The sequence below is a fragment of the Petaurus breviceps genome, unplaced genomic scaffold, assembly GCF_028583685.1.
Source record: "Petaurus breviceps papuanus isolate PSGF00001 unplaced genomic scaffold, PetGlider_PUasm1.0 90925, whole genome shotgun sequence".
In the NCBI taxonomy this organism is placed as follows: Eukaryota; Metazoa; Chordata; class Mammalia; order Diprotodontia; family Petauridae; genus Petaurus; species Petaurus breviceps.
Genome location: NW_027187380.1, coordinates 33240645 through 33266838, shown reverse-complemented (window position 1 = coordinate 33266838; position 26194 = coordinate 33240645). Strand labels below are relative to the sequence as shown.

Here is a 26194-nt window from a genome sequence, read left to right as displayed (position 1 = left end):
CGGGGAGCAGGGTATGACTAGAGACCTTATCTTTCCACATTATCTGCCTTTTCCCCTGACCTTCTCCTTCCAGTGTCCGAAGGCCAGCGGGATCAATGTGAGGTACCCAATGACCCCAAATACCCAGACTGCTCGGGAAAGGTAGAGGTAAGTAAGCCCTGAATGCTCTGAGGAAAGTATTCTGTGGGGAGGGAGGAAAGAAGGACATGGATGATCTTTCAGTTATTTGAGAGAGGCATAGTAGAAATAAAGTGATTTTGGAAGTTTCAGAAAATGCTAAATATTGATGCAAGGAGCAGGACAAGTCCTGTCTGCAAAATCCAACTAACCTCTGTACAGAGGGTTAACCCAAGGTGGTCCTGGTGATGTAGAGAAAGAAAGAGAACACATAGTTGTTTGCAATGAAAAACCTCATCCAAAATTTAATCAAGAGCACAGAAATCTCTTAGGATAAGAACAGGAATTTATTCTCTTCCCCAGGTGAAGAGGGTGGTCTTCCCCATGACTGGTCAAAAGGAAGAGGCACATTACAAAAGGCAGAACTTGAATTTATGCCCTAATATATTCAAATCCCTTCCCCCCTCTATCTCTTCTCCCATTGGGTGAGAGGTGGGCTTAAGTCTCAGCGAAAATCTTCCCCATGGTAAACCACAGAGGAGCCTGCCACTATGGTTTACAAAGAACAAGGATGCTGATTGACAGCAAGGGAAAGGGGGGGGGGGGGTCCCAAAGCTATGGGGAGGAGTGAGCTTGGGCTGTCCTTGACCCCTGCTGTCTGGGAGGAGGGGCCCGAAGAGGTAGGAAATCTGAAAGCCTCCGGAAAGGGCTTGCCGATGATTAACCGCAGAAGTGGAGTGGGGGAAGGGAGAGGGACGTTCTGAGAAGTTTTCACTTCCCCCCAGACATAGTCATAGATTTGAAGCCCAGAGAGACCTTGTAGTGTAATTTAATAGTAAGAAAACTGAGGCCCAGAATGATGAAGTCATTTTCTCAATCATACAGGGAACAAGTTAAATCAAGATTTTGATTCCATATTCCCAATCTAGAGCTCTTTCCAATACACCACAATAACTGGTGGGGAAAAGACAAGTGAGGTCGTAGGTGGAGGTGGCAGATGTCAGTGTTTATGGCTTACTCTTAATAATTCAGTGGAGAGTACAGTAAACCAACTGCCTCTGACAGTACATTGTCTGGCAGGGGGAAATCGTTGTTGTATAGTGAATACACTTGATATCAAGAAGACCAGGATTCTTATTGGTGTTTTAAACACTGGCTGTGTAACTTTGCACTAGCCACTTAACCTCTCCACCTCAATTTCCATATCTGTTAAAAGGGAATGGGAAGGACTATAGTAGTGCCTGATTCCCCTGGTTAGTGCTAAAATCACTAAATAAATGTTCATTATTGCTATTATTATTCAAGTCCTAACTCTATCACCGATTGATTTCTTAACCTTGGGGCAGTTGCTTGACCCCATCGGGCTTTGCTTCCCCTGTTTATAAAATGGAGGGGTCAAGCTAGATGATCTCTAAGATCTCTTTCAGTTCTGACTTTCCATTAATGCTGCTGGTTAATCTAATGAACTCCTCCCACACGCCCTTCCTCCACTCCTCCCTGCTCGGGCCTTGAGGTGAGAAGGCAATTTATGCCCTAGGCAAAGTTTCAGAATCGCTCCCCTTGAGTGTTACTGTCCCAGGGAGGCTTTGTGCCTTCATATTGTGTGGGGTACGAGACCCTAACCCAAATTGACTACTCGGAGACCTCTTCAAAGTGAAGGTAGAAAGTTTTTATTAGAATCTCGAGAGAAGTGGGTGGTCCAGTCACTGGGAAATCCAGGGAGAGGAGGCCACCCCACAAAAGCAGAAGCTGGGTTAAATAGACAAGAATTACCTTCTCCTCCCAAACATTAACCTAATTATTACTAATGAGGCTCTAATTTTGTTAGATAACATACATAATTCATGAGGTCCACTACAAAAGCACAGTAACAACCTCAGAATACTGAACCCCCTTCAGTCCAACCTAGATGTGTCCTTATCAGCGCCTGAGTATCCCAAGGCCACTGTCTGCTTTCTGATTGGTCAAATCCACCTGCTGTTGACAGCTCCTTTTATTCTACATTATTTCATTTTTAGTATTACCGTATCTAGGAGATCTCTGGGAACTGGGAACTCAACTTCTTCCCAAGGCTACTTCCTCAACTCTTTCCAAGGCTACTGTCTGGTACTTTTTATCAGTAGTCTTGTTTTAGCGATTCTTACAGTTCTATAGAAACTTAACCTTTTGCTACCTCTCACACTACCATTCCTTTACCCAAACTAAAAACACTTCTAATTTGGTCCCAATAGTTAATCCAATCAATTGTATTAATACTCAATAGCTCTTACATTACCTTGAAATACATAATGACTTACATATATATATATGGAAACAATACTGAACTTAGTTACAAAATATAAGTAATAAGAATGTATATATGATGTTCAGAATGGGGAAACTTCACTGCAAGTTATCCCTCACAATATGCAACTAGACTTGTCATAAAATAATACCTATGTACCCTGGGGAATGGAATTTTCTGGCATGAAAAATATATGCATTTTTATAAAGTAATTTTAAAATGTCACTTGTTGAAGTTTTTTCTGTTTTTCTCTCTCTCTCTCTCTCTCTCTCTCACACACACACACACACACACACACACACACACACCATGTTTTGCACTTCCGTTAGCATACTTGGTTTATCGATGCAAAGTCAAAGGTATATCTTGAAATCTTAATTCCCCCTGCTGGGTTATATCTGGAACTTCCGTGTCAAGCAGGTGTGCATTACCCACACTTGGACCTATGAGACTTTTCTTCTACACTCACCACCCTAGTCATACTAGCTCTCAGTGGATTCTGGAGCTAGTCAACTACTGTAACCACAACATCTGAGTACTAGAAATCCATCAGACCCCATTGCTAATATTGCTATTATTATTCAAGTACTGACTCTATCACTGATTGATTTCATGACCTTGGGGCAGGTGCTTAACCTCTTTGGGCTTTGCTTCCCCTATTTGTAAAATGAAGGGGTCAAGAAACCACCACCATTATTAAGAAAAGTTACTTTCCTGTGACAAATTCACAAATGCCTCAAAGATTTTAAATGGTCATTTTGCAAGGAAAAAGAAATTTCCATGAAAATTTTATTATATATTTTAAAAGAATAGGGGCAGCTAGGTGGTGCAGTGAATATAGCACCCACCCTGGAGACTGGAGGACCTGAGTTCAAATGTGGCCTCTGACACTTAACACTTACTAGCCATGTGACCTTGGGCAAGTCACTTAACCCCAATTGCCCTGCCCTCCCCCTCCAAAAAAAAAGTAAAAAAATAAAATAAAAAGAATAGCAAAGTTGTACCATAATAGATTTGCAGCTTCATGTACTATCATCTTTTCTATGATACTATATTATGGAAATGCTTATTTTATTCTATAGACTAAAAATAATTTTAAAATAAAATAACATGTGATAAACTAAAGAAGTTACAAAGGATACAATTTTGACTTGGTCTAGTATAAACGCTAAGTAAAGATACTTTATTCTAAGCCCAGATTAGGTTTGGGGGTAACACTGCATCTGAGTGCCATGAGATCCTTAGTCTCTCTAAGATCCTCACTGTCAGCTTTCTTTCTAGCTTGGTACCTTCAGGTTGCCTCCCTGGTATAGGCTCTGGGAAACCCCTTGAACTCTGATTGAATCTTCCCAGTTGATGAGGCATTTGCCTGAGGCCTTTCATTATAGCTAGGCCCAAATCTCTTACTTTTATTAGCCTAGCCCTCCATTGTCCATCTACTTCCCACCCTTGACCCTATCAAAATATCTATACCCTTATCTTGTATATCCTTTTATAGCCTTATATAGCAAAATATATTACCCTTAAACTAGCCTAGCCCCCTCGTGATGGGGCTGAGAATTATCTAGTGAAGACTCAGGCTGTCATATTATTCTGGCCCACATCAACATACCTAGCCTCCTTAAGAGTCTATGCATTATGGTGAATCTCTAATAAACCTTGCTTTTCTTTGGCTGAGAGAAGACGAGTCAAAATCATTGGGTGGAACCTGGCATGTTGGTATTCTGGGGTCTCAAACACCCCTAAACCTTAAACTTCAACACTTTGCTCCTACTACCTTGCACCAATTTGAGTTTATGATATATCCTGCCAACCCCTCTCCCCGCATTAGATTGTAGACTCTTTGAGGGCAGGAATTATGTACTTTATCTTCCTTGTACCCTCAGCACCTATCATAATGCTTTATACATAGCCCTTTAATGTTTGTTGAATTAAATTGGAATTAAAAAAAAAAGATAAAAATAAGATTTCCAGGGAAGAAGGTACATAAATGTCCAAAACAGGGCTGTTAGAAGGTTAGTACAAAATGACCTAAAGTCCATTGGAAGGCTCTTTGAAGCTAGGTTGGAAAATCCCCCAATTTCTAGAGGGTCAGAGGATAAGGAACATGGCAGGGTCTGAGAGGGCCAAATGTAGCTACAGAATGGAGGAGAAGTAGAGGCCCAAACCAGGTGCTGAGGTTTAAGGTTTAGGGGTGCTCAAGACCCCAGAATACCAACAGGCCAGGTCCTGCCAAATGAATTTGACTCAAGTCTTCTCTCAGCCAAAGAAAAGCAAAGTTTATTAGAGATTCACCATAATGGGTAGACTCTTAAGGCTAATAAGATTTGGCCCTAGCTATAACGAAAGGCTTATGGCCTCATGTAAATGCCTCATCAAATGGGAATATTCAATCAGAGTTCCAGGGGTTTCCCAGAGCCTGTACCCCATCAAAAGGAGGGGTCCCAAAAATGGACCATGCACCAAAGGAAAAAAAAATGAAGGGAGACATTGTTTTCAACTCTATAGATCAGGGACAGGTTCATGGAGCTAACCAATCTCAGCCTTGAAGGAAAAAAAAACTAATGAAAAAAGTCTATGAGGAGTAAGCTTGTTCTAGATATCGGAAGACTGACTGCAAATATGTAGAGAGGGCAGGAGGAGACTGAAGAATAGCTTGTGGTGTAACTGGCTAGAATGTTTTATGAGAGAATAGCAGCACTGGGTTTCCTATTTAGGCTTTTCTGGAGCATTTTCACCATGTGGTTGATAAGGCTGCTCTTCAGTGAAACTGGACTTTTTCATCTATTGTTCTAAGCTTGCATCTTGTACAGTCCTTTACTGTCTGTATAGCCTCATTGTAGGACATTCTCTGTCACTGAAGCCTTTCCACTTGAAATTAACTTTCTCTGACTGTCAGAAACAGATTGCTCTTGCTTTCATATTTCAAAGCCTTTTGCGTCGCTTTTGAGAGTCCATTAAATTCCCATTTCCTAAGTAAATATCTTTAGCTCTTAGCTCATTAACAGAACAGAAATGACTAATATTGGAATATGCTCCCTCCCCACCTCGGCCTCCTAGAATTCCTAGCTTCCTTCAAATCACAATTCAGCAGTCACTTTCCTTCTTAAGGCCTTTCCTGATCTGTTATTTGTTGTTCAGTTGTTTCAGTCACGTCCAACTCTTTGTGATCCTGTTCTGGGGTTTTCTTGCCAAAGATATTGGAATGGTTTGCCATTTCCTCTACAGTAGAGTAAAGCAAACAGAGGTTAAATGACTTGCCTAGGTTCACACAGCTAGTAAGTGTCTGAGGTCAGATTTGAACTCAGGAAGATAAGGCTTCCTGACTTCAGACCTGGTGCTCTATCCACTGCACCACCTTTTGAAATTACTTTACATAGACTTTGTTTACTTCTGTACAGGTCTTTATCTACTTCTGTCCCCTATAGAATGTAAGCTTCTGGAGGGCAGGAACTCTTGCTTTTTGCCTTTGTATACCCAGTGCCTACCACAGTACCTTGCAGATAGTAAGTGGTTTCGATGTTTTTGGAATTTGTTGACTTGAATTCCTTCCTTTCACTGATTGCTTGAGTTTTCAGGTTTCCAGTTCTGACCATATCCCTAATTTCTTTTGTTGAGCTGTCTCTCAGGTACTCCCAGAGGAGTCAAACTTTCCCCATTAACTTCTTATGGAATGTGATTATTTTAAGTACAAATTTAAGTTATATACAAAATCTCCAACAAAAAGAAGTTTCCTTGTGATCAACCTTTTGTCTCTCCTCTTCTTAGTGGAACTAGTCAGTTAGATGCTAGAGGGAGGTGAGACTATATACTCAATATATGGTCTTCACAGCCAATGGTACCAGGCAAATTGGGGGATTTTTTTTGGTGATCATTTCTCTCACGATTACCCTAAGAGGGTAATATTCTAGTTTCCCAATCTTTTCCTCCTCTTACCATTGCCTTTGCCCTTGCACTCCTGCTGCAGTCCATCCTCTCTGGCAACAGTGGTTTATTTGTCCAGAGCTGTCATGACTAAAATGAAATGTGAGGAATGGTTGCCCCAATAAATATTCCAGAAATTACCACTGAATAATGATAATTCTGCATACATCTGGGGGAGAGGGAAGGGTGTACTATCCACAGGGTTTCACCCTTGTGGTGAGTACTTCTGTTCTCAGGAGAAAGTACGGTACAGTAGAAGCATGCTGGATCTATAATCAGCAGAAATATGTGTTTAATCCTGGCTCTGATACTTATTAGTTTTGTGACCATGGGAACATCACTTAATGTCTTATGTACTCAGTTTCCTCACCAAGTCAGGACTTACCTCACAGTGTTGTTGTGGAGGTCAAAAGAGAAAATGTGTTTTCTTTAAAACTTTAAAAATACAGTTAATTTTGACCCACCTGTCCACACTTTGGGACTCTGTCAGGGGCTTGATAGAACCCAGGATCATAGACCTAGGACTGGGAGGGACCTCAGAGAGCTAGTCCCCTTATTTTATAGAAGAGGAAACTGAGTCCTTTGGAGGTTAGGTGATTTGACCAAGATCTCACACATAGTAATGAGGATTTTAACCCAGTACCTCTGAGTACAGAGCTGGCACTCTTTTGACACTATCATGCTGCCTCTGGAGTTTAAGGAAGAATTATCCTACCCCTTCATGCCACTATCAGGTCCCTCTATGAGGGGAGAGCATAAGTAAAATACTAGGATTGCCCTTGTCTTGTTCCTTTCCTCACACCTCCCCATCTCTACCTTGCTCTTGGCTTACTTGCCTTTGTTACTAGAGGATAAACTGAAGTTATAATTAATTACCACAAAGTTTCCTGATGATCTCCATCATAATTAAGTTAACTGATTCTACTGTAAGTGACTGGGTCAGTACTGGGAAGTAAGGGGTTAGAGTCTGTTCTCTTGACTTTGGGTTTCCTTTCTTTCTGCAGTGGATGCATGCTCGATGGACGTCTGATCCCTGTTATGCCTTCTTTGGTGTGGATGGAACTGAGTGCTCCTTCCTTATCTACCTCAGCGAAGTAGAGTGGTTCTGTCCCTTGATGTCTTGGAGGAATCAAACAGCAGTGTTACCTGCCCCTAAGCCCCTTCCCAAAGTCCAGGTAAGGACCTTTGCATGACAAAATTATCTGGGTGGAGGGTCCAATGGAAGACCACTAACTTGTTTCTATATACTTCCTCCACCCCATAGACCCTTTTAGGCAGGAAGCCTTATAGATTCTGGGACCTGATCAATCTGTGAGGTGTAGCCTTCAGAGTAGGATGTAAAAAAAGTACAGGCCCCTCTTGTGTACAGCTGAAAACTATCATGCCAACTGTCCATATCCACCTCCTTGACTATCTCTGGTCAAGAGGTTCCCAGATCTATGGGCAGTTTAGATCACTCACAGACAAGTTTTAGTGTGGGAGTCCTACAGGTCCATCCTGTGGTGGATCCAAATTCAGTGAGTGGAGGCATAACTGATCTCGTCCCCCAGCTAAGGCCTGGGAATCAATTGAGATGAGTTATGAAAGGAACACTTGGACTCAGAACCTTAGTGCTAGGACTGGTCATTTGTCCTTCTATTCCTGTCTCAGAATCCAGCTACTCTTGAGAAGTAGCGCCTGTGGTTCTAAAAGGTATCTCTGTAACCAGGGATGGAGAAGTCCTAGTGGAATCCAGGTCCCTGATGGCCAATAAATAAGTATTTATTAAGTACTGTAGAGCCTGGGGATACAAATGCAGAAATGAAACTACCCCTACCTTCAAGGAGCTTCCAATCTAAAAGTTATGGCCATTTTAAAGGGAGTTTTGGTGTAGACCATTACAGTTACTGTGAATGAAGTCATAAGGCAACAGATTATCACATCATTTTCCAATGGCAATGGTAGTATTGATTTATTATTTCCAGAGCAAGAGGCCAAAAAGGAAAAGATAAGCACATATGTAGTGGGTGGGCTGGTAACAAAATGTCCACATTGAGTAGGGCCTGGTACCCTGGAATATGGTTGGATAATGAGAGATTAACTGACACTCCCTCCCCAAAACCTGCTGGGTACAACTACTAAACATCAGTGTCTGCACCCTTCTCGTCCCCTATAGGCAGCTTTCCAGAGCAATCTCTCCCACCTCTTGGAGCTTATTGGAAGTGGGAAGGAGTCACTGATCTTCATGAAGAGAAGGATCAAGCAGTTGGCAGCTCACTGGGCTCTGGCAGCACGACGTCTGGAAGCAAAGCTAAAGGGAGCCAGGAGAGACCAGAAGCAGGTATATGGGAAAGACTTCCTGTGGAGCTATCCCAGGACATTCACACCCTGATGTGGGACTGTGTTCTTGCCCTGTCACACCCTGACTTCCCCTACCACCTGCTTCCTTGCTAAAAGCCATATCTACCACTTAAAACAAATAATATTGACCCCTTCTTCTCTCTCACCTCACCCGAATGCCCAAGGTAGTTATTTTGAGGGAAAGTTCTTACTTGCTACACACTCTACATGCCCTTAGAGATCCTTCTCAGAGCCCTGAAGCTTAGATTGAGTTTCTGTTGTGGTCTGTGCTATTGCCATGGAATTGTATGTCCTTAATGAGCAAAGGACTTCCTCTCACAATGCATACACAACAAAGCAAGATGAAGGATGAAAGATGAAGTACTGCAGACCTCAGACACCTACTTAAGTTTGGATCTCTTAACTACCAGGCACAAGCAGGTACTTGATAAATAGAATTGTACTGAAGTTTGAGCCAAAACCAAGGGGATAAGAAGTTACATGAATTAGGACAGGTCACTTCCAAAGCCTAGGAGAAGGATGAGACATGAAGCTTCTGGCCTGTAGGACAGCCTGTATGCTATATCTTTGTACCATTAGTGGTAGGAGCAGTAATGACCTAGTATTTGGGGGATTTATCAGTCTTACTCTGGATAACTTATTTTACCATGCTTATAAATTTTACCATGCTTACCATCTACTTCTTGGTACGTGTCTACTTTGCTGCCACATAAGAAATCAATTCTAGTTTAAAAATGGCATCTGCTACTGATCAACTTCCCCAGACTCCTGAGATAGGGTAAATCTAGATGAAGCTTTGATTTTTTTTCTTTATATTGACTCACTCTCTTCTCTCTTGGCTTCAGATCCTCATCCATATTGGTTTCTTGACAGAGGAATCTGGCGATGTGTTCAGTCCAAGAGTACTGAAAGGGGGGCCCTTGGGTGAGATGGTACAGTGGGCAGACATCCTAGCTGTCCTCTTCGTCCTCGGTCATAACCTGAAGATCACTGTGTCCTTGAAAGAGCTGCAGAGGTGAGTGTGTGGAAGAGTCTATTGCAAAAGTAGAGGTGAAAAATCACCCTGGTTTCCATTGGAAAGAAGCACTGCAGGGATCTCAGTTGTTCAGCAACCTGGTTGGAGAACATGAACTCTAACAAGATCTGTGACCATTAGAAAGAATTCCTGGTGTTCTGATTAAACTTCTCAGTCTAAAACTTCCTATTGTACATGTCCACATCATTCTTCATTAGAATTGAGATGTTTAGGGGTGGCCAGGTGGTTCAGTGAGTAAGAGCACCGGCCCCAGAGTCAGGATGACCTGGGATCGAATCCAGGCTCAGATACTTACCACCACACCCAGAAATAACTGGCCATGTAACCTTGAGCAAGTTACTTAACCCCAATTGCTTAAAAAAAGAATTGAAATGTTTAAAATTTTGAAATCCACTGAGGCCATACATATATCTTGTTATTCAAAGGGAGTTCGCATCCCAATCAAAGTCTTACTTCTAAGCGAAGTGAAGTTCTATCATTTGTGTACAATATTTGGCCAAAATTATCTTAATAGAATTGGTTTAAGTCACCTCTCCTCTCCTTCCCTGATCCTGATGGGAACTGGTGCATCCACAAAGCTTCTTTAGGATTCCTCACACTGGGATGACTCTTGGCCCCATTCTAGCACACCATGAGTAAGTTGAACCTGAGGTCAGAAGTGTCAGCTAGTGTTTCTTTACATCTGTCCTGACTATTATAAATAAGTGTGTAGATGGAGGCAGAAGACTGGAGAATTAGAGGTTATTGCCTTTGGCTGCTGAGAAAACAGTCGTTCAGGAGTAAATATAGGAGCACTGAGAAAGAAGGAAGAATAATATAGAAAGAGATTTCTGATTTGTGGTTTCATTCCTCTCTCAAATCTGCTTTGCATTGGTATTTTCCCAAGGGTCCACCCAGGTATATGAAATACAAAAATACACAAATGAATTAAACATACTCTTTCAGGTCATTGTTGCCTCTCTCTAGTAAGCTTCCCAGTTAGTATATAATAAATGAGATCTGACTCTCCACTGTACATCTTGGAGGATTATCAGTTCTAGATGTATTCATGAGCTCTTCCCTTTCCTTCCCCCTTCCAACACTCAGATAAGATTAGATTTAGCAATGAAAGGAACCTTGGAAGTAATCTGGTCCAACCCCCTTATTTTATAGACAAAGAAACTGAAATTCAGAGAGAAGCTTGTACAAGGTCATACACTAGTGGTAAGTGGCTAAACTAGGATTTGAATCCTTGTCCTCTACCTCAAATGCAGCACTTCTACTATACAACACCATCTCTCTTTGAGTCCCTTTCCCCATTCAATAACAGATCCTGATCCCCCATTTCATAAAAATGATAAAAATCATAATTAGTAACATTTCCATATTGCTTTAAGACTTGTAAAAAAAAACTTGGTGTGCATCATCTCATTTGATCCTCTCAATGACCCTCAGTTAAGTATACTATAGGTATTATTATCCCCCATTTAGAAGTGTAAGAATTTTGGATACATGATATGAAAAGGAGAGAAGTAAGTGCTAAAATAGGAGCAGGTGAAAAGTTGTTCAAGATACATTTTGTCCACTTTACAATTTTGCTTAGGGTCAACCCTGCATAGTATTATCAATCCTATTCCTTCTAGGTAGTGCACACAAATAAGCTTCCCAGGTTTTGGAGCTGTCCCAGAATGGTAGTGCTAAAGGAAGAGAAAGGCTTCATCAGTACAAGGAGATAGAACTAGCCTTTTCATAGAATCTTGCTGTTTCTATTGTGTGAAGCCTTTCTCTACTGAGTTGTGTATGTGTTAACTGCAAGAGAACAGGGTTGCTCACTGAGACGGAAACATAGTTGAACCCAAGTCATTCCCAACACTGCTTCCTATAATTAGAAATACTTCCCACCTCCTGCTGAACAGAGAGCTTGAGAGATTTATTGACAATATCTGTGGGAATAAATGCAACATAGTCACTAAATTATTGTAAATAATGAAAGGGGAAGATTTCCCATGCCTGTAAATCTCTAGAAGCTGCTGAGAAAGAGGAGTCAGAAACTGGGAAATGGGGGAGGAATGCTTAGGGAAAGGTTGTTTGCTAAATTGCAAAGGCTCTGTATACCATTGAATTTATACCAAGTGATTATAACAGCATGGTAGATTTGTAGCATCAATACTTACAGCTTCAAAAAGGTACCTAGGCTTAATACAGGGGTACTGTGGTTTGGGGGAGATGATATTGTTTTGAGAGTAGAAAGTACAACATCCTAGGTTTAATTATGTTACTATCTAGACTTGTCCAAGTAATTTAACCTCTGGACACTATATGTGACATAGGGACAATATACTGCCCTGTACATACATCTCCAAGATGCTGTTGGGATAAGATCACAGAATCACATAAATGTCAGTGGTCATTGAGTTCCATCTATACATAAAAGGAATCCCAATACATTACCATCCAGCTTCTATTTAAAGACACCTAATGAGGGGAAACCTATCTCTCTAGAGATTCCACTCTTGTGGTTGCTCTAATTGTCAGGAATTTGTTGTTTTTTCTAACATCAAGTAAATTTTCTTTTTTTTTTTTTTTTGCAACTTACACCCTTTGCTCCTGGGTTCTTCCCTCTGGATGAAACAGAGAAAAATTGGCACTTCTTTGAAATATTTTAAGAATATTATAATTTTTCCTCATCTCTTCTCCAGACTAACCATCATTTATTTCTTTCATTGATCCTCAAATAACACAGATTCAAGGACCTTCAGTGTCCTTGTTGCCTTCCTAGATGTTCTCTATCATATTCATGTCATTTTAAAACCATAGACCCCTGAACTGTACACAGTACTCCAGATAAAGTCTGATGAGAGCAGAATACTAAGGAACTATTACTGCCTCCCAAATCCTAGAAACTATGCCACTGTGACTGGAACCCTGGATTTAATTAATTTACTTTTTTGGCTTCAGCATCACACTACTGACTCATGTTGAACTTTTAATCCACTAAAAACAACAGATCTTTTTCATAACTGTTGTCTAACCATTCCTTTCCTGTCTTATATTTGCTAAAGTGAATTTTCATACCAAAATGTGAGACTTTATATGCATCCTTTTATTCATAATAATACTATTAGATTCAGCCCAATATTCTAGCCTGTAAAGATTTTTTGGATTCTGACTCTGTTATACAGCATGGTAGCATAGTGTTATCCACACATCTGACAAACAGCCACCTATGCCTTTTTCCAAATAATCAATTTTTAAAATGTCAAAAGCACAGACCCAAGTGTATCTCTCAGGTATTCTACTGGAGGCTTCCTACCATGTCAACATGGAACAGTTAACAACTACTCTTTTAATCTAGCCATCCAGTCAGTTCCAAATCTAATTGTATTATCACCTAATCCACTTCTCTCCATCTTCTCCACAACTCTGTAATACATCCATTGATCAGCAAAGATATCATCTCTAAATCAGTGAAGGTGGGGTCATTGGATTTAGTGGTCCCAGAAAGACATTATTCTAAATGGAAAATTCATTTTAATTCAACAAACATTTATCATGCACCTACCACTTGTGAGACTGTGTTAAGCACTGAACATACAAAGACAATACAATATAGTCCCTGGCCTCAAGGACTGTACTTCATATTGGGAAGATACAATATGTACATAGAAAAGTAAATGCATGATGAAATGTTCTCATACCTCAAGTCACTCCCAGAGAGATCTCAAATCTTCCTTCACCTATACTCTTTTTTTCTTATTTTTGGAGGGCAATTAGGATTAAGTGACTTGTTCAAGGTCACATGGCTAGTAAGTGTTAAGTGTCTGAGGCCGGATTTGAACTCAGCATTCTTTCTGTTTAACTGCCTCGCAAAAGATTTTCTTCTAATCTCATAAGCAAGAAGATCCCATAAACCACCAAGGAAAGTGTTTCAGCTTTTTCTTGTTTGTTTGTTTTTTTAAATTTTCCTGGTTCAACTTAGTATGGATTCCTTGTGTAGGAAAGAGCATGGAAGTTGAGTGTTGCTGCAAGTGTCTACTTGTCAGTCTATGATTATAGGTTGAAAACCAGAATCTAATCATCGTACAATAACAAGCATAGAAACACAATCATAGATTCTGAGCAGGAAGGGATCTTAGAGGTTATCTCTCTAGTCCAACACTCTCATTTTGTAGATGAAGAAACTTAACCCAGAGGAGTGACTTGGCAAAAATCACACATGTAAGAAGTGGCAGACTTGAACCCAGGGCCTCTTATTCTGGATCCAGCACAGGATATAGCTTCACAGTTTTGAAAATGTGTTTAAGGGCATAAAGCCATTCAAAAGACTTTACGAATGTTGCCAGTCCCTAGATTTGGGTACTGAATATAATGGGTTGGGGTGACAACCAAGTCTATGATTGGAGGCTAGCTTGAAGGACAAAGACTTTTAAATTTACATAAGGATTTATTCTAAGCCCCTATTTGATAGTGGAAAACAATTTAAAATATCTTCAGATCAGTGGGAATGGTACAAAGTATATTGAAAAGTGAAGATTGGTAGTATGATAATGGAAATAGTGTGCTTGAGGGAGAAATAAATGCCCCAGGGGAAATGATGAAAAGGTATTCTTATGACTACCTAGGTATAGTTCTATCCAAGATTCAAATGAACCTAGTGACAAATCCTAATTTGTTTGTTTAATCCTTTACTTGAATATTTTTTTCTCATTCCACTAAGTTTTGGGGTTTTTTAAGGGAAAGGGGCTAGGTGGAGGCTGGAGATGAGAAGTGGGGTGAAAACATGTAGGTAAAGGAATGGTGCTTTGATTTCCCAAGACTATTCTTTCTATTCCAGGGTCACATTGGTACTCAAATAAATTCTCTGCTCCCAGCCTTGGATTTAAATATGGCTAATAGACTTAAAGGTCAAAGCTAGTATCTCCTCTCATCTTATGGTAATAGTTTCACTCTTGAAAGGGGGCATCAGCAGAGGTGTAATTAAATAGGAGGCACCACACTGCCAGGCCAGCAGGAGGAAGTAGCATCCTCTAGGATCAATTGAAATTTGTGTTTGCCAGCCCAGATGCCATCACACAGAAGCATAGCTCAGGTTAATATAAAAATAGGTCAGTGAGATGTAAAGTTAATCTGAATTTAGAGACATACTTTTCAGCTTCAGTGCTAGAAATGTCTCCCTTGGCTGGTGAAATGACCTGTGCAGGGAAATTAGCAGGACATAGAAGCCACTTACAGATTTATTTTAGTTTATTCACAGATGTTCCTGGCAGATGTCTTGGCTCCTGTCTAAATAATGTGGCTGGACAGATAAGCAGGCTTCTCCCTGTTCCAAATGCACATCTGGATTTGCTGTTACAAAGTATCATATTACTACTGGTGCAATATTACTCTAGGTGAAGCATTGTAATAACCACAGGCTCCCTGACAAGGCCATTGTAAGGTGCTGTAAGATATCCCTCAAGGCAGAACAGATCCATCTGCTAGTTACATTATGAAGTATTATTACAAGTATTGAGATCAAATGATTTCTGTTCCTTTTCCTCCTTCTTTTTTTAAAACTAGGCCTTTCCCTTCTAGCTTTCTTGGGATCAGTCATTTTCTTCAATTTTATTTGCATAACTGAGCTTTTAGTCCATTCATGAGTGAAATTGGTTTTAGTGAAAATTAGTTGACTTAACTGGCAAATGATGAAAGCCTGAATAAAAAAAGTTTAAAGAAGGAGGGCTGGGAGGAAAAACCATGTTCTCTTTGGAGCAAGTGGCTTGAATGGAAATAAATTTTTAGGTCCATAAAACAATAGGGGAAAGGGTGGTGTGGCAAAGCCAAGAGGGTGGAAAAAGGCAGCAACTCACCTGAGCTCTCCTCAAAACCCCTCCAAAACATTTAAATAATGCCATAAAACAATTCTTGGAGCAACAGAACCCACAAAAGGATGGAGGGAAATAATTTTCTAGCCAAAGACAGCTTAGAAGGTCAGAAGGAGAATGGATGAGAGTGGAACACAGTCTAGCACAGGCCACACCACCAATCAGAAACAAGCCTTGAGAGACTGAATCATCAGCAGCAGCTGCTTCTGGAGCTCTCAGTCTACATATGGTAAGAGGGTGGAACAACTTGTCAGAGAGAGATTACAGGAGCCACTGAGGCAGGACTCTGCTGCTTGGCCTATACCCTGATCTAGGTCACAGTCCTGGGTGGCAGTCCCAGGGCAAGGAGGAGCACTAATACACCAGAGCTTGTGGCTGTAGTGGATAAGGGACCTTTGTCATAGTTCCAGACCAGAAAAGAGTGCTTGTGGTCCCTCACAGACCAGAGCACAGACAGGAGAGTAGTAAACACACCTTGGAAGAAGTGAAAACGTACAGGTCCCTAGGAGAATCTCTGAAAACAACTACACAAAACCCCTGAAGCATGGAACCCTCCACCCTAGAAGTAGAGCTCTATTTTAACAAAGAGTTAAAAGTCAAGAAATAGACTGGAAAAATAAGCAAACAATAGAAAAAATTCTGACCATAGAAAGTTACTATGGTGATAAGGAAGATCAAAGCACACAGTTAAAAGAAGGTAACAAAGTCAAAGCTCCAACATCCAAAGCCTCCAAGAAAAATATGAATTAGTCTCAGACCATGGAAGAGCTCAAAAAGGATTTTGAAAATCAAGTAAAAAGGTGGAGGAAAAATTGGGAAGAGAAATCAGAGCGATGCAGGAAAATCATGGAAAAATGAACCAACAGCTTGCTAAAGGAAACACACACAAAAAATTGCCAAAGAAAATAACACCTTAAAAAACAGAATTGGCCAAATGGAAAAAAAGGCACAAAAATTCATTGGAAAATAAAACACTCCTTTAAAAGTAGAACTGGCCAAATGGAAAAAGAAGTACAAAAGCTCACTGGAGAAAAAAAATTCCTTAAAAATTAGAATGGAGCAAATAGAAGTTAATGATTTTATGAGAAATCAAGAAACAATAAAACAAAACCCAAAGAATGAAAAAATAGAAGACAATGTGGAAAATCTCATTGGAAAAGCAGCTGACCTGAAAAATAGATTCAAGAGAGGTAATTTTAAAATTATTAAACTACTTGAAAGTCATGATCAACGAAAGAGCCTAGACATCACCTTTCAAGAAATTATCAAGAAAAACTGCCCTGATATCCTAGAACCAGAGGATAAAATAGAAATTGAAAGGATCCACCAATCACCTCCTGAAAGAGATCTCAAAATGAAAACTCCCAGGTATATTATAGTCAAATTCCAGAACTCCCAGAAAAAGGAGAAATTATTTCAAGCAGCCAGAAAGAAATAATTCGAGTAACGTGAAGCCAGAGTCAGGATAACACAAGATTTAGCAGCTTCTATGTTAAAGGATCAGAGGTCTTGGAATGTGATATTCCAGATGACAAAGGAGCTAGGATTACAACCAAGAATCACCTACCCAGCAAAACTGAGTATAATCCTTTGGTTGTGGGGGAGGGTAGGGGGGGATGGACAGACATTCAATGAATAGAGGACTTCCAATCATTCTTTTTTTTTTTTTTTCATTTTTCAACCACCCCAGAATAGCAGTCCCACAGGATATCCCCTCCTCCAATCTGCTCTCTCCCATATCTTCTCCCATATCCCCCCCTTAGACTTTTCCAGTAGGGCACGGTAGATCTCTATGCCCCACTGCCTGTATATTTTCTTTCCCAATTACATGTAAGATAGTATTAATAATAGTATATATAATTTTAAACATTTGACTTTAAAACTTTGAATTCCAGATTCATTCCCTTCCTCCCTTGTCACCCACCCTTACTGGGAAGATAAGTAGTTCACTATAGATTGTACATGTGTAGTTAATGCAAAACATTAACATAGTAGATATATTGTAAAAGACTGACTATATTTCCCTCCCTCCCATCCCACCACCCACTTGCTCTATTCTCTACTTTGATCCCGTCCCTTTTCAAAAGTGAGTGCTTCCCACTTCCCTCCCCCCCCAGCCTGCCCTCCCTTCCATCATCCCCCCTCTCATCCCCTTCCCCCCACTCTCCTGTAGGGTGAGATACCCCATTTAGTGTGTATTTCATTCCCTCCCTGAGCCAAATTCAGGGAGAACAAGGTTGACTCATTCCCCCTTGCCTTCCTCTTCTTCCCCTTCACTGTAACCCCTTTCCCTTGCCTCTTCTCCATGAGATAGTTTACCCCATTCTGTCTCTCTCCATCTCCTCTCATTATATTCCTCTCACCTCTTAATTTCCCCTTTTAAGTATCATCCCTTCCTATTAAATTGGTCCTGTGCCCTCCATGTATGTATACTTGTAAGTATATATACGCACATTCACACATGTATTCATACATCCGTATACCCTCTGACACATATGTGTATACACACACACACACACACACACACACACATATATATTTCTATTCCCTTCAACTATTTTCATACTGAGAAAAGTTTCATCAGTTACAATTATTGTTTTTCCATGTAGGAATGTTAATAGTTCAAGTTTGATCAGTGGCTTATGATTTCTTTTCCCTGTTTACCTTCTCAAGCTTCTCTTGCTTCTTGTATCTGGATGTAAAATTTTCTATTCAACTCTGTTTTTTTCATTAAGAATGCTTGAAAGTCCTCTATTCCACTGAATGATCATATTTTCCCCTGAAAGATGATACTCAGTTTTTCTAGGTAGGTGATTCTTGGTTTTAATCCCAGCTCCTCTGCCCTGCAGAATATCCTATTCCAGGCCCTTCGATCCCTCAGTGTAGAAGCTGCCAGATCCTGGGTTATCCTGATTGTGTTTCCACAATATTCAAATTGTTTCTTCCTGGCTGCATGTAATATTCTCTCCTTGATCTTGGAATTCCAGAACCTGGCTATAATGTTCCTAGGAGTTTTCTTTTTCAGATCTTTTTCAGGAGGTGATTGGTAGATTCTTTCAACTTCTATTTTGCCTTCTGGTTCTAAAACATCAGGGCAATTTTCCTTAAGAATTTCTTGGAGGATGATTTCTAGGTTCTTTTCTTGATCATGGCTTTCAGGTAGTCCAATAATTTTTAAATTATCTCTTCTGGATCTATTTTCTAGGTCAGTGGTTTTTCCCATGAGATATTTCACATTGCCTTCTATTCTTTCATTTGTTTGGATCTGTTTAACATCATCTTGATTTCTCTTAAAGTCACCAGCTTCCCTTTGCTCCAATCTAAATCTGAGGGAACGATTCTTCTCATTGAGCTTTTGAGATTCTTTTTCCATCTGGCAAATTTGGCTTTTCAAGGTATTCCTCTCCAAATTGCCTTTTTGAGCTTCTTTTGCCATTTGAGTCAGTCTGTTGTTGTTTTTTTTTTTAAAGCAATTGGGGTTAAGTAACTTGCTCAAGGTTACATGGCTGGTTATTTCTGGGTGTAGTGCTAAGTATCTGAGCCAGGATTCAATCCCCAGGTCATTCCAACACTAGAGCTGGTGGTCTTACTCGCTGTGCTACCTGGCCACCCCCAGTCTGTTTTTTAAGATGTGATTTTCCTCAGTCAGGCTGTTGACTCTCATTTCATAATTTTCTTGCATCGTTCTCATTTCTCTTCCCAATTTTTCCTCCACTTCTCTTATCTGCTTCTTAAGGTCCTCTATGGCCTTTAACCAGCTCATATTTTCCTTTGAAGCTTTTGGTTCAGGAGTTCTGACTTCACTGTCTTCCTCCTGTTCCATGCTTTGCTCCTTTTTGTCCCCAAAATAGGAGTCTAACGTTGGAGTCTTCTGTTTGTCTTGCTTCCTTTGTCTGGTCATGTTGCCCCTCAGTCACTTGACCCCTGGGCTTTTTGCCACAGTAGGACTCTGCCACCAGACAGGGGAGCTTTTGTCCCAAACGCTGGGGTTTTTTCAGGTGCCAGAGGTATTAGTTGGGTGCCCTCTCTGAGGCCTCCACACTCTCTGGCAAGCTGGTCACTCACCCCAGGACCTCCACCCTAGACTGCAATCCAGATCCAAGTAGGTTAAAGCAAGTGCGATTACCCCTCAGACTGGTCACTTGGTCCCCCTACACTCTGCAGGCCAGGAGCTGAAGCTGCCACTTGGCACTGGCGCAGTGTCTTAGCAGCTTCTCGCCCTGGGGGCAAAAGCTGACACACTCCCAACTACTGGTCCCAAAGTGCACACTGCACTGACCTCTCACTTTGTCCTTCACATCTATGTGTTGATGAATCTGGAAACGGCCACGGCTACTGCTGATCTGGAGTCCCTCTGGCTGGCAGCTGGTCAGACCTGCCCTGGGGCTAAAGCCTTGGAGTGGAGTTGGGCTCGGCTCCCAGAGCGCTGCACTGGCCAATTCTTGCTGGCCTGCTGGGCTGTCCTCAGTGGGAGGTTAGCTTCTCTGTGTCATTTTGTGGATTCTGCAGCTTCAAAATTTGTTTGGAGTCCCCTTTTACATGGATTAGGGGAGGTGGAAGCTAGAGCCCTGTGGAGGTCCTGTTTCTACTCCATCATTTTGACTCTGCCCCCCCTTCTAATCATTCTTGATGAAAAGACCAGAGCTGAATAGAAAATTTGACTTTCAAATACAAGACTCAAGAGAAGCATAAAAGGGTAAGCAGGAAAGGAAAATAATAAGGGACTTAATTAGGTTACATGGGAAGATGATACTTGTAACTCATAAGAACTTTCTTATTATTAGGGCAGTTAGAATGAGTATATATAGATAGAAGGTACAGGTGTGAGTTGCATATGAAAGGATGATATCTAAAAAAAAATAAAAGTAAGAGGCGAGAAAGAGGAATGTACTGGGAGAAATGGAAAAGAAGAGGTAGAATGAGATAAATTATCTCACATAAGAGGCAAGAAAAAGCTTATACAAATGGAGGGCAAAGGGAGGGAAGTGAGGGAGAGTGAGTGAACCTTACTCTCATCAGAATTGTCTCAAAGAGGGCATAACATGCACACTCAACTGGGTATAGAAATCTATCTTACCCTACAGGAAAGTAGGAAAGGAAGGAGATAAGAGAAGGGGAGATGGAGTAATAGAAGGGAAGACATATTGGGGGAGGGATAGTTAGAAGCAAAACACTTTTGAGGAGGGGTAAAGGAGAGAAAGAATAGAATAAACAGGCAGGGGAAATAGGATGGAGGGAAATATAGTTAGCAATAGTAACTGGAAAAAATGTGAAGCAAATTTCTCAATAAAGGCCTCATTTCTCAGACATATAGAGAACTGAGTCAAATTTATAAAAATAAGAGCCATTCCCCAATTCATAAATGATCAAAAGAACAGTTTTCAGGTGAAGTAATCAAAGCTATGTATAGCCATATAAAAAATGCTCTAAATCACTATTGATTAGAGAAATGTAAATTAGAACAATTCTGAGGTACTATCCCATACCTATTAGATTGGCTAATAGGACAGTCAAGGAAAATGACAAATGTTGGAGAGGATGTGGGAAAAATAAGATATTAATGCATTACTGGTAGAGTTGGTGGATTCAACCATTATAGAGAACAATTTGGAACTATGCCCAAAGTGCTCTAAAACCATGCATCCTTTGACCTAGTAATGCCACTACTAGGTCTATATCCCAAAAGAGATTTTTAAAAAGGGAAAAGGTCCTATATGTACAAAAATGTTTATAGCAGTTCTTTCTTTTCTGGTGGCAAAGAATTGGAAATTGAAGGGATGCCCATCCATTGGGGAATGGCTGAACAAATTGTGCTATGTGCTTATGATGGAATACTATTGTGCTTTAAGAAATGATGAGTAGGATGCTCTCAGAAAAACCTGGAAAGACTTACATGAGCTGATGCAAAGTGAAATAAATGTACTGTGTATAAAGTAATAACAATATTGTAAGATGATCAACTGTGAGTGATTAACTGTTCTCAGCAATGCAATAATCAAAGACAGCTCTGAAGGACTTATGATGAAAAATGCTATCTATCCGCAGAGAAAGAGCTAATAACAGTGTTTATATACAGATTGAGGCATACCTTTTTTACTTTATTTTTCTTGAGGGGTTTGTTTGGGGTTTTTCTGGTCTATGTTTTCTTTTACAACATAAGTAATATGGAAATGTTTTGCATGACTCCTTATATAACCTATATTGAACTGCTTGCCTTTTAAGTGTGGGGAGTGTGGAGGAAAGAAGGGAGAGAATTTGGAGTTTTAAATCAAAATGTTTAAAATGAGTGTTAAAAATTGTTTTTATATGTAATTGTAGAAAAATAAAATACTAAACAAAATTTTAAAAAAATCAATACACTGTTAAAGCAACAGGGGACCTTAGAGATAATCTAGTCCTAGTCCCATATTTTACAAATGAGAAAACTAAGGCTAAAAGAGAAGAAATGACTTGGCAGAATTCATATAGCTAGTGAATAGCAGAGCTGGGCCTAGACTCTAGATTACCAGTTCAGTCCTTTTCCTCTATAGTATTTTCTTCCCCAGTGGATCCATGATCTCACAGATATAGAAAGGTCTTCCAGTAGGCAGATCATAAGTGGAAAAAGAGACTGTGGGAAAAGAGACTAAGATCATATTTTTAAAGCTGGATGGGACCTTAGCAGTCATCTAGTCCAAACCCCTCATTCTACATATGAGGAAATTGAAGCCAAAGTGCCTTGACCAAAGTTATATAGGCAAGTAGCAGGAATCAAACACAAGTACTCTGATGCCAAACCCAGAACCTTCCTACATTTTATAGCATGGTCTGATCTACCCAAAAAAACTGATTTATACTCAACTTTTCAACACCAATACTGGGCCCCGGTTTCCCTTTTGTAAAAAGAAGAAATTGGGCTAGATCATCACAAAGGTTCCTTCTAGCTCTGATATTCTATGGCTCTAACACATCTGTTTCCTAGAAAGAGATTATTTGTTGGTGTATCTGTTTGTTGGGAGTATCCATAGAGCCAGTACTGTTCTTGTCCTAATGTATCATTTTATATTTTCTACATGAATATTAGCCAGCTCTCTTAGAGAAAGTGTCTGTGTTGGCAATTCTCTGTTTGCTGATTAGGAGAGATAACTGGAGAAGAAACAGTCTACTTTTTTTTTTTGGCTTCTAAAAATTTTTTTTGTGAATCCAGTGTAAAATTTAATTCCAGGGTTTACTAATTATAAATGTTTACATTTACTCAAATAAGAATCAAACTCCAGTCTAAGTCATTGCACATGCACATAGAAACAGAAAAGATGCAAAACTGCTCAGCGGTTTCTTTGGGTTCAGTATAATATTAAACTTTTTGGTATAGTTTTGTAAAATAGCCATGGAAATCACAGTCATTCCTAGGATATTGCATCAAATCAGAGCAGTTCTCTTGGACCCCAAGAGAGAACCCTTGAATGGTTATGATTGACATTTGGGCAATAATTCAGGGAGGCATCCTGCAGGAGGAAAAGAAACATGCTTCATATTTATATTTCTACAATCAGTTTAGACCCTCACCCTTCCATCATTCAGGCAAGGTTGTTGGGACTATCTTTCCTCTATTTTGTGAATTCTTTTATTTTATTTTTTACTTTTTGGAGGCGGGAAGGCAGGGCAATTGGGCTTAAGTGACTTGCCTAAGGTCACATGGCTAGTTTTTGTGTTAAGTGTCTGAGGTGGGATTTGAACTCAGGTCCTACTGACTCCAGGGTTGGTGCTCTATTCAATGAACCACCTAGCTGCCCCTATTTTGTGAATTCTTGCCTCCTTTAATTTTTTTTATATAAATTAATTAATTTATTTTTAGTTTTCAACATTCACTTCCATAAGTTTTAAATTTCCTCCACCTCTCTCCTCTCCTCCCTCCCCAAGACAACATAAAATCCAATATAGGCTCTGCATATGCATTCTTATTAAACATATTTTCATATTAGTCATGTTGTACAGAAGAATTAGAACAAATGGGAGGAGCCATGAGAAAGAAAAAACAAAATAAAACAAAAAAAAGAGAGCCAATATTATGCTTCGATCTTCATTCAGACTCCATATTTCTTTTTCTGGATGTGGATGGCATTTTATATCATGAGTCTTCTGGAGTTGTTTTAGTTCCTTAAATTGCTGAGAAGAGCTAAGTCTGTCAAAGTCACCCATCACACCATGTGGCTGTTATTGTGTACAATGTTCTCCTGATTCTGCTCACTTCACTCAGCATCAGTTCATATAAGTCTTTCCAGGTTTTTCTGAAGTCTGCCTGTTCATCATTTCTTATAGCACAATAGTATTCCATTCCATTCATATACAACTTGTTTAGCCATTCCCAAATTGATGGTTATTCCCTCAGTTTCCAGTTCTTGGCCACCATGAAAAGAGCTGCTATAATTTTTTTTGTAGGTGTGGGTCCTTTTCCCATTTTTATGATTTCTTTGGGATACAGACCTCGAAGTGGTATTGCTGGGTCAAAGTTCACATTTTTTATAGGTCTTTAAAATTTATAATGTACTTTCTTCACAACAAGCTTTTGAGGTGGGTAGTCTTGAGATGTCTAATCTTGCCTCTATCATTTCTCCCAACCTTGCCCTGAACAACTTCTCTTCCCTCTCTGGGGTTTTTACCCTCTCTTATTTGAATCTGGCTCATTTTCCTCTTTCAGCATATAGGTATACTGACAGTAGGTTGGGTTCCACAGAGAAAGGTAACTGCCACAAATCAGTACTGCCAAGATTCTAGGGGTAACTCTGGAAAGTAGTCTTCCTACTGATGCTGTACAATTCATGAACTCCACTGGTGTATTTCCCCTCAGCAAAGGAGCCTAGATGAGCCCATTAACTCTTGATAGATATTTATTAAGTGCTTACTTAATCAAAACATTTTTGAAGCAGATGTCAAAGAATGACAGTTATCTAGCAAACCTCCTACATATTTGTGATACACTTACCCACCAAGGCATATAGTGTCCCTCTAGAAAGTTAGCACAAAACTCAAGTTACTAAGTATAATGGAGACCACATATGGCCAAGGAAGCTCAGATTCATGAACTACAGACCATTATGCCCTCTCTTTTTCTCAAGAGCTGCTTTTCAAACTTCACTAATGGTCTGTGTTGGATGACTTGACTCCACTGATAAACTGGGCTAATCCAAGGCTTCCTAGAGAAAAAAAAATTCCTCACAGAGCATAGTGTATCAATGGGATGAGTTGATCCACTAGGTTGCTCATTTGCTGCACCTGTATAAGCTCTGTTTCTGTTCACCTAACCTTATTCTTACTCCTCCATGGCAGCTCTAGTCTTTGGTGATTTTAGCTTCAGGCTCAACCAAGGCTTTCAGCTGAAGTACTGTTATGCTTTTAATTTTTTTCTAAAGGGCGGAGATCCTTAGCCTAGGATTGGCAGAAGCCCCTCCAATTCTGCTTGTTCAACTGGGCTCTGAGATTTTTCCTTCCCTACCTCTTTAATAACAAGTCTCAGTGCTAAAAAATATTTTCTTTCCTTTTTGTCCCCACTTGCTTAATATAATTGCTAGCATTTATAAAGGCTTGCAAAGTGCTTGACAAATACTGTCATTTTATCTTCACAACTCCAGGAGGTAGGTGCTGTTGTCATTCTCATTTTATAAATGAGGAAACTGAGGCTGAAAAAGGTTAAGTGACTTACCTAAGATCACACAACTAGTAAATACATTAAGTGGAATTTAAATTCACATCTTCCTGACTCCAGATCCAGAACTCTATTCACTGAATCGAACTAGGTAACAGCAGAGGGAAATGTCTGCTTTCTTCTTCTTTTCCACCTCCACAGCAACAAGTGGCAGTGTAGGGAAATATCTCCTTTCCTCTATTTTTCCACCTCCTCTATATTAGATATCAGAGACAGAAGAATGTATTCTCTTTCACCATCTAATTCTTTCTACAATTTATATGTAGGATGATTCTCCTTTCCTGTCCCAGTTACCTTTCATTCACCTAATTACATCTCCAGTTACTTTTCAGTCATCTTGAACTGGATTAAGAAGTATCTTAAACTCAACATGTTCAAAACAGAACTCATCTTTCCCCATAAATCCTTCCTTCCTCCTACCTTCCCTATTGCTGTAGTGGGCAACACCATCCTCCCAGTCCCTCAAGCTTGCAGCCCAGGCAACATCCTGGACTTCTCACTATCTCTCATCCCCCTCTCTGTATCCAAACTGTTGTCAAGGCTTGTTGATTTCATCTTTTCAACATCTGTTGACTATGCCTCCTTATTTCCTTGGACACCCCACACTCTAGAGCAGGCCATCATAATTACCTCATGCCTAAACTATTGCAATAGCCTACTAGTAGATCAACCTGACTCAAGTCCTTCCCCATTCCCATCCATCCTCCATTTAACCACTAAAGTGATTTTCCTAAAGCATAAGTCCAGTCACATCATCACCAGCAACCTCCCTCCACCCCAACCACACCCTCAATAAATTCCCTAATACCTTCAGGATCAAATATAAAATGCTCTGCTTGGCATTCAAGGCCCTTCATAACTTAGCCTTCCTCCTACATTTCCAGCCTCCTTACACCTTACTCCCTGATGTGTACTCTTTGATCCAGTGATACTGGCCTCCTGGCTATACAATGAACAAGACACTCTAT

At 40.1% G+C, this 26194-nt stretch overlaps 1 protein-coding gene across 1 annotated transcript in view; it reads left to right on the top strand.

The window, feature by feature from the left end:
- The window catches only part of MGAT5B (alpha-1,6-mannosylglycoprotein 6-beta-N-acetylglucosaminyltransferase B), a 137527-nt gene that overhangs the window by 58635 nt on the left and 52698 nt on the right, over positions 1 to 26194 (top strand). Inside the window, exons 5-8 of the mRNA XM_069076757.1 lie at positions 74 to 147; positions 7330 to 7500; positions 8481 to 8645; positions 9511 to 9680. Of these exons, the coding sequence (XP_068932858.1) occupies positions 74 to 147; positions 7330 to 7500; positions 8481 to 8645; positions 9511 to 9680 (580 nt within the window). The remainder of the gene's footprint in view (positions 1 to 73; positions 148 to 7329; positions 7501 to 8480; positions 8646 to 9510; positions 9681 to 26194) is intronic.